Genomic DNA, 9,900 nt, shown 5'->3' with positions numbered 1-9,900 from the left:
GGGGTGAAAGAGTGGCTACCCACAATATTAACAATGCTCAAACAAGCATGGTACCAATGAAACCCAGTAAATATTACATTATTGGGATCTATAGGTATAAACCTGAGAGATACTACATATTCACATTTTTGTCTAATTTTGCACGTCTTATGGTCAAGAAAATATGAACATATACATTAACAGAACACTGCAGTCTTTTCCGTGGTTAATGGCAGACCAAATGAACAAACAGTTTTATAAGCATCTGTGAGAAATAACATGATCATACCAGATTCTGTTCTGTACAGCATTGGAGTGCACACAGACAACAGGTGCAGGAGTAGGCCATTCAGCCCTTCGAGCCTGCACCGCCATTCAATATGATCATGGCTGATCATTCCTAATCAGTATCCTCTTCCTGCCTTATCTCCATAACCCTTGATCCCACTATCTTTGAGAGCCCTATCCAATTCTTTCTTAAGTGAATCCAGAGACTAGGCCTCCACTGCCGTCTGGGGCAGAGCATTCCACACAGCCGCCACTCTCTGGGTGAAGACGTTTCTCCTCATCTCTGTCCTAAATGGTCTACCCCGTATTTTTAAGCTGTGTCCTCTGGTTCGGCACTCACCCATCAGCGGAAACATGTTTCCTGCTGCCAGAGTGTCCAATCCTTTCATAATTTTATATGTCTCAATCAGATCCCCTCTCAGTCTTCTAAACTCAAGGGTATACAAGCCCAGTCGCTTCAGTCTTTCAGTGTAAGGTAATCCCGCCATTCCAGGAATTGATCTAGTGAACCTACGCTGCCCTCCCTCAATAGCCAGAATATGCTACTTGGTTCACAGCAACTAGTTACAAAGACTGGTTGATACCGCCACAGAACTCCCATTTCGACTGAATGAGTGAGGTGTCCTCAGACAGTCAGTGAGGTGAGAGTGTGTTCAAATGCTAGGTCAAGTCAAATTGATCTGTAAACCCTTTAAAAACATGGCCCCACTCACATGGAATATTGCAGCTTTCATTCTTGTTTTCTTATCCATTTAGAAAGCGGAGTAATAGATGATAGATATCAAGTTAGCTTGTTCCACTTTAAAGCAGTATAACTTTGATAATTTTGGGGTATGGAGTGCTGTTTGTCACATACTTGTTTCTCTTCAGTGATATTAAGAAAGGGCACCAGAGGTTACAGCTACCATTGATGTCTACTCCTGAGGAATGCACTGCAAATGTGCTTAGCCTCGGAAATGATTAAAGGGAGTCAAGAAATGACATATGCCCAAGTTGTAGTCAGGTGTTGTATAGTATGCATTAACAGAACACTATCAAACTATTGTATATAAGTTGTATAGTAGCTCCTCTGTGGGATTCAAGCCATTCACATCACCAATATGCAAACTTGATCACTGCATGTTGTCATTATAATTCAAGGTACAATCTGAAACCAGAAAAATTGAAAAATGTTCTGAAGATTTTGTTTTGATATGCAAGTAAAGAACGTAGAAACATACACAGCAGCTGAATGCACTTACCAGGTGAGTAGCAGGTTGGGGAGGTAGTAGTAAGCACAATGGCTACAGAAGAGATCTAAAAAAATAGTATTAGATGATCAAGTTCAACATATTCTGTCAGGTTGTAAGTTTGCTCACTGAGCTGGAAGATTGGTCTTTAGATGTTTTGTCACCATACTAGGTAACATCAGCAAGCCTCCAGTGAAATGCTGATGTAATATCCCACTTTCTATTTGTGTCTTGCTTTCTATTTGCGTTTTGAATCCCTATGAGAGTCTTTGTTTAGTTTGTCCTACAATGGATATTTTGTCCCAATTAAAGTGGTGTCCTTTCTCATCTGTATGTAAGGATACTAGTGATTTGGGCGGTGGGGGGGGGGGGTCACGTCTTTACGTGGTTAGTTGATGTTCATGTATCCTGGTGGCTAGTTTTGTGCCGATTTGTCTGATGTAGTGTTTGCTACAGTCCTTGCATAGTATTTTGTAAATGACATTCATTGTACTTGTTGTCTGCTTAGGTTCCTTTTAGGCTCATTAGCTGCTGTTTAAGTGCATTGTAGGTTTGTGGGCTACCATAATGCCAAGACATCAGAGTAGTCTGGAAACCATTTCAGAGGTATCTTTGATGTAATGTGACTAGAGTTTCTGGGCACTTGGTGTCTGCTTATTTGGGTTTGTTGTTGAAGAGGGTGTTTTTTAAAAACAAAAAAGCATTGGCAGACTGTGATAATTGGGTACCTGTTCTTCCTGAATACACTGTATAGGTATTTTTCTTCAGCTGTCCATAGTTCCTGGGTCCTGCAGGGTGTTGTGGCTCGTTGAAATGGTGTCCTGATGCAACTCCATTTGTGGGTGTTGGGATGACTGTTTTTGTAGACTGGGACAACACATTCATCGTAGGTCAAGCAAAACAGGGACACGCATAGGAATTCCTAGAGACCTGGCATTCTAACTCAAACTCCATCAAAAATCACATGGATTTGGACCTCACCTACGATCCTGAGGGAAAGAACCAGAAATGATATCACCCACCTTAAGAAACCAAAACACATGAATAGAATAACCCCAGCGCTTCACCAGAGGCTCACTGATGATGTTACCTAGTATGGTGATGAAACATCTGAAAACAAACCTTCCTGCTCAGCAAGCAAACTTACAACTGGAACCTCAGCCTTAGCTACAAATACCTTTGGGCGCTACACGCTAAAACTAGCCCGAAGATGGGAAACCAATGTCATCCGAATGAACGCCACCCATGAACTGTACTTCCTGTGTGACTGACTCAGGAATCAGGTACTACCAAAATATCTTAACGACAAGCCACTGCTCAACATCCCACTAGCCAAAGAAATAGCAGAACAGAACTGCTGTAGAATGTCGTGAGAAAATATTATCAATGCCCACAGACTCCATAAATAGAATTGGGAAATTTTACACCAAAAACTCTAACGTAACAGACCACGAATGGACAGACATAGAACAAGCCATAAGCATTAAATAGCAGCAAACAAAATGAAAAAAAAACTAATCCTACAGGAAAAAAAACACAACTAGACAAACTCAGCACAGACAACACAGAAGCTTGGATAAAAAAAAGATCAGACCAACCACCAACAGATACAGAAAAAGCTGTCCTAGTAAGAGGAATAAACAACTACAGAGACGTAGACAAGAAGGACTTCCTAGCAGCATTAGGATTAACACAGCAAGACAGAAGAAACTCAGCAGACCATCAGATAGACAATTGCACCAACACTAAGCAGAAAAAGAGTCAAGGAGCACAATACACAGGAAAAGAAATCCCTGGAAAGACTCAAGACAAAAACAAACATTGTAATCCTACCTGCTGACAAAGGGTGCATGAGAATACATTGAGAAAGCAAACTCACTGCTTGCAGATACCAACATGTGGCGATAGACCCAACCTCAACTAGAAAACTGTATGACATCCACATTGAAAAGACGTCAGAAATCGAGACAATGTAACAAGACAGACTTCCAAATAAAAAAAATGAAACCGGATGGATCCAACGCACCCCACGTCTACATGCTACCTAAAGTACATGGTGGCTCAGTGGTTAGCACTATTGCCTGACAGCGCCAGGGACCCAGGTTCAATTCCAGCCTTGGAAAATGGGTCTGGGTGGTTTAGTCGGAGGGTCGGTGTGGACTGGTTGGGCCGAAGGGCGCTTTTCCACACTCTAGGGAATATAATCTAAACACACCAACAGCCCCCCTCCCCCCTCCTCAAATCAGACCATAGTCTCACTACCTGGAACACCAACACACAGACTAGCCAAGGAACTCCACTGAAAACTGAAATACCTTGTAGAAGATTCATGCCACTCCATCCATGAATTCCTGAACACCAAAGACATCAAGATAGAGGAGGATGAAATAATGGTCTCTTTTGATGTAATAGCCCTGTTCACATCAATTAACATCAACCTGGCCAAAGAAACACTGACTGTACTACTAGAGGAAGCAAGGATACATACACCAGACAGAATCAACTTCATCAGCAAAGAGAACATCCTCAAATTAGTAGACCGGTGCCTCACCACCTACTTCACATTCAATAAGAAGACACGGTGGGCGGCACAGTGGTTAGCACTGCTGCCTCTCAGCGCCAGAGACCCGGGTTCAATTCCCGCCTCAGGCGACTGACTGTGTGGAGTTTGCACATTCTCCCAGTGTCTGCGTGGGTTTCCTCCGGGTGCTCCGGTTTCCTCCCACAGTCCAAAGATGTGCAGGTTAGGTGAATTGGCCATGCTAAATTGCCCGTAGTGTTAGATGCAGGGGTAAATGTAGGGGTATGGTGGGTGCGCTTCGGCGGGTCGGTGTGGACTTGTTGGGCCGGAGGGCCTGTTTCCACACTAAGTAATCTAATCTAATCTAAAAAAAACCTACAAACAAATTAACAGAACACGCATGGGATCACCAATATCAGGATTCTTAGCAGACGCAGTAATGCAGAGACTTGAACAAACAGCCCTCCCAACCTTTGGATCCGCTACATGGATAACACCTTGTGATTACAAAATGGAACAAATTAGAGGAAATCTACAACACCAGCAATATCCTTACTGGCATAAAATTCCCAAAAGAGGAGAATGACAATAGACTCCCATTTCTAGATTGAACAGTTAATGGAGAACTTCAAACCAGTGTCTACAGAACAATAAACACAGACCAAATACTTAACTACAGAAGCAAATCATCCCAATGCCCACAAGTGGAACAACAACTTACTGCAGCACCCAGGAACCACTAACAGCTGAAGAAAAATACCTACACAGCGTATTCAAGAAGAACAGGTGCCCAAAAAACACAAATCAGCTGATTTCTCAACAAACTCAAACAAGCAGACACAAAGTGCCCAGAAATTCCAGCCACATTACTTTGCATCAAAGGACATCTTTAACATGACTTCCCGACTACGATGACTCCTTGGCATCATGGTAACTCACAAACCCACCAACACACTTAAACAGCAGCTAATGCATCAAAGAGGATCCTATAAAAAAAACCCCAAAATGAATGTCATTTACAAGATACCATGCAAGGACTATAACAAATACTACATCAGAAAATTAGGCACAAAATTCGCCACCAGGATACATGAACACCAACTAACCAACCACGTAAAGACATGACCCACATACAGATGAGGAAGGACACCATTTTGGGACAAAACTTCCATCGTAGGACAAGCTAAACAAAAACCCGCATGGGAACTCCTAGAGGCTTGGCATTCTAACTGGAACTCCACGAATAAACATAGATTTGAATCCCATCTACCACCCTCTGAGAAAAAGAACTGGAAATGACATCACTAACCAAAGAAACCAAGACAAATAGAAAGCGGGACATAACACCAGCCCTTCACTGAAGGTTGACTGATGTTACCTAGTATGATGAAATGTCCAAAAACGAGTCTTCCATTCCAGCAAGCAAACTTAAAACCTGAACCTCAGCCTTAGCGACAAATCTTCTAAAACAAAATCACATTTTAAAAAAAAGTCCATTATAATCAACTTCCACAGCGTAAAGGCAGGGTAACAAAGTTCAAGATAAAAAGATTTCCAAACAGCACAAACATTTTCTCTAAATGAACAGTCAAGCAACCTGTACTTCAAAAATGGACACACTAAATGAAAAATAAATCCTCAGGTGACCCAGACATAAATTTAAAAACTGTTGAGAGCTAATGCTTATTAATAATCATTTACACTGACCATTCTATGCATCTACAATTTTATTTAAAGTAATCCTTAATGTATTAAGTGTGCAAAATTAAAACATAAATACAAGTTGTATTCACAGCCTTGCATATTTGCTCATGTGCTGTGGAACATTGTTGCCCTAATTTTATTACTCCTCTCCTTTGCAAATTCAATAAATAATGGAGTTCAATAAGTGATTTCACAAAACTTTGTGCATCCCTTTACTTAATTACATCAGGAAATATCAAATTATGCACAGATAATTCTCACATGACAAAAAATTGCAAAATTATTAATTGCACTTGTTTCCAAACTATTATCAAATTTAATACAACTTGCTATTATATACATACAAAAAAAATTTAGAAGGAGAACACCAAGTAATAATATTCACAAGGGTAGGAATTACAAACTCAAACAACTGAACAACAGTATTCATGGTATAAGATAGTTTACAACTGGATCAGGCAATTGTTCTAAATTAATAGGAGAGTTTTCATTACTTAGATTTAGTATAGTAAATAAAATAGAATTCTGTTCTTATGATAACGAAATCAGGGTCAGAATTTACAGCACCTCCCAAGTTTCTAAAATATGCATGTCACTGTATGAGACTTATTTTATTAACATTTCTTCTCAAAAGTGATTATCCTAATGTGATCTAACAGGGTAAGGCAAATAAAGTTAGGTACAGCACAATCTACAAAATCAAATTTTAGCACAAATTAAATCATATACAATATAGGTTAAATACACTGGTATATGGGGGCAGCATTTCCTAACAAACTATTTTTAAACAAAGATATGACTGCTTGAATCCAAAGAATTCAACACGTCCACAGCAAAATCTAAAATTGTTAAACCATAAAGAGCAGCATTAAATTTGAAAAGTGTCATTCCTTTTTTGTCCACAACCATACACAAAAAAAAAGGGTACAGACCAATTAGCACCCGATTAAAAAAATCCCAGAATCTCCATTCAATTCCAAATTTGATTTTCCAGCATGTTTATTTTATTTGAAACATGGCATATGGTAAAAATGACATTCTTGGGAGGATCAAATGACTTTGGATCTACAGTTCTGATCTGCTTCAGAGATTTGTGGAAGCTAGGTTTTTGAATACATTCAAAGTTAAGATAGATGATTTTGTTTTATTTACAAGGGGTTTGAGTTGTGGTGACAGCCAGAAGACTGAAACTAAGACGACAATGACATCAGTCAAAAACTTAGTGAATGATGCAGCAGATTCAAAAAGCCAAAATGGTCTATTTCTGCTCCTATTTGTAGTTGTAGTATAATGTCCAACTATGTTGCTGCCCAATTGATAGAAATGGTTTGGTAATGGACTTGTTGACTAATCATTGCATCAAACACTTACCAAAGTTGGAAATGAGATGAGTGATGACATTTGAATCTGATGACTATATTGACAATCACCTCATCCCAAGCTCAAAAAACCCCACAAATTTCTGGGTTTTCCATACACTTAGTAAATGATGTATTCAGGTGAAGTATTTATAGAAAGGACAAATGACCATACTGTGGAAAGAACATTAAGACTTTCAAGGGTGCAGAGCTGAATGATATCATTGACAAAGGAGTTTATTGTCTGAAGAGACACTACAGACACAAATTGTTTTGCTTACAGCAGAGAAGGTTAGGGGAAATTTAAGATATGCAAAATTAAGGGTTTTAAATCAAATTGATGAAGAGATCAATAACCAGATAAGACAGATGTAAGATCGGGAAATGAGAATTACCTTCATTAGTTATGAAATGTAAGAGTGAACTAGATTTAATACTTAAATGAAAGAAGTTGCAAAATTTGGGAAAAGATCAGTGAAATTAATCATCCATTCCTCCAAATGGAAAGCATATGTACAATGAGCTTCTGCGTGCTATGTCTTTGCATGCCTCAAATCTCAGTGAACAGATAGGACTTTAGGTCCCTCTTGGATGTGATGTGCTTGCAATTTCAAGTGATCAATTTTGCTGTTTGCCACTTTCACACAAAACCTGAAAGTGTTAGGAAATTTATACACAGAAATAGTTGCATTAAAATACTTATTCTATGTAAAAGAATAAGTGCCTTAAGAAGCCAAAGCTGTCATGTTTCCCTCAATCAGGTATTATCTAATTAGCCTGTGCATAATAGGGTATGAACAAGGAAGTATTTGAATCGGTGATCAGCTCATTACAGAACATGAACAAAGTCATTTTGCTTGCAGAAACAGAGGTTTCACAAGGACAGAGAGCAGGGCAAAGATCAGAAGAACTACTGTCATTGAATTATCTTGGTACATCCTTTGAAAAGGTCAAGTAGACAACAACGCAGTTATGATGTGACAAGGAACAATCAAATAATTAAAACAATTCAAACAGGAAGAAAAAAGGCATGAGGATGGGAAACATAAGAATCTTGGGTAAGCAATATTGACCTCAGAGGCTACAAGTATTTACACCCTGAAGAACCCAACTCAATCAAAATAGTAACTCACGAATATTCAAGCATAATCAAAATTGTATTCAGTGTATAAAGTTCGATTTAATAGCTCATGAAAAAGGAAATAGTAGAAACTACAAAATACATGCTCAATAAACTTATGTAGAAGCATAAAGATATATTTAATAATAAATTGATAATTACATATGCAAACAATTGTGTCAGAGCTACCAATACTAAAAAGATGTAATGAAACATCCATTGAATAAGTTGCAGTGAATTAACTGACTATAAATGCCTCCATAGTACAATTGGATTATATATGTTGTTAAATGTACATGTTTTAGCATATCTGGTAGACTGAACAAACATACCTTGTATTTAGTGTGACAAAAATACTACATTAGTGAAAGTGTTTATTTCATTAGATTGCAATAAAATCTGAAATGTAGTCCTGATGCAATTCTTTTAATATATGCAATTAGGAAAATAACAGGACCACTAACAGCTTAATATTTGTGCATGGATTTATTATATTTATTAACTGCTTTAGTTCTTCATTTTGATTTACTAGATGTGACACAGCAAGTGTTTATCAAGTTGACCATGCACATTGCCAATATCTACCAAGTTCTTTCTAATACAAATAACCTATTTGAAAGGCCTCATTCCAAAATACCACAATCGAACATTTCAAGTTTCATGAATAGGCATAAATATTTGCAAAATATAAAATGACAATTGAAATCCAAAGTGGAGATTCTTCACTTACATTGTCCTACAGCACTGAAGGGCAAAAATACTGAAAGTCATAATTTTGAAAGTTTTGTTGAACAGGAAAAGATAGCAGCAAATATCTCATATCCTTGCATTTTGATGGATTTCTTAATCTGAAGAAGTCTGTGGATTTTGTTTATGCCCAATAACCACCAGCATTTGCCCTTTGAGGCATCTTGAATCATATTGACTTTTAAAGGGATGGGCATTTGTTATTTGATGTTTGACTGTACTTCTGCACTGTTTCCAAAGTCCACGGTGATGTTGGTGTACAGAGGAAGCTCTTCTTTATGAAGCAAATTGTACTCTATGGAATTCATCCCATCAAGTCGCCATGACCGGGCTACCTTTACCACCATGTCAAATCTGTGAAGTAATTACATTCTAGATTTACTAAGTGGTATACATTAATTGGAGACAAAAAAAAATTCTAAAATGTGTTTAAGTTAGGTGTGAAAGAAAAATCCTGTCACTCTACTCAGTATTAACAAATAATTAAATGAAAATGCAAACTCAATCCAGATTTCTGTTAATTATATCACTTCATGATTTGGATGCGAGCATAAGAGGTACATTTAGTAAGTTTGCAGATGACACCAAAATTGGAGGGGTCATGGACAGCGAAGGTGGTTACCTCAGAATCTTGACCAGATGGGCCAATGGGCTGAGAAGTGGCAGATGGAGTTTAATTCAGATAAATGCGAGGTGCTACATTTTGGGAAAGCAAATCTTAGCAGGACTTATACACTTAATAGTAAGGTCCTAGGGAGTGTTCATAGCTCCTTGAAAGTGGAGTTACAGGTAGATAGGATAGTGAAGGCGGCATTTGGCATGCTTTCTTTTATTAGTCAGTGTATTGAGTACAGGAGTTGGGAGGTCATGTTGCGGCTGCACAGGACATTGGTTAGGCCACTGTTGGAATATTGTGTGCAATTCTGGTCTCCTTCCTATCGTAAAGATGTTTTG

The 9,900-nt window shown here is 38.4% G+C and overlaps 1 protein-coding gene across 2 annotated transcripts in view; it reads right to left on the bottom strand.

The window, feature by feature from the left end:
- Positions 1 to 5,812: 5,812 nt before the first annotated feature.
- LOC140481494 (beta-1,4-galactosyltransferase 3-like) overlaps positions 5,813 to 9,900 on the bottom strand; it is a 46,521-nt gene continuing 42,433 nt past the window's right edge. The window contains exon 5 of one of the 2 annotated variants that reach the window (XM_072577776.1): positions 5,813 to 9,300. In XM_072577776.1, the coding sequence (XP_072433877.1) occupies positions 9,147 to 9,300 (154 nt within the window). In that variant the 3' untranslated portion in view covers positions 5,813 to 9,146. The remainder of the gene's footprint in view (positions 9,301 to 9,900) is intronic. The other variant, XM_072577775.1, reaches the window with a different exon arrangement.

The sequence above is a fragment of the Chiloscyllium punctatum genome, chromosome 9 (assembly GCF_047496795.1).
Source record: "Chiloscyllium punctatum isolate Juve2018m chromosome 9, sChiPun1.3, whole genome shotgun sequence".
Taxonomy (NCBI): Eukaryota; Metazoa; Chordata; class Chondrichthyes; order Orectolobiformes; family Hemiscylliidae; genus Chiloscyllium; species Chiloscyllium punctatum.
The sequence above is the reverse complement of the archived record's forward strand: the minus strand, read 5'-3'. Positions and strand labels throughout refer to the sequence as shown.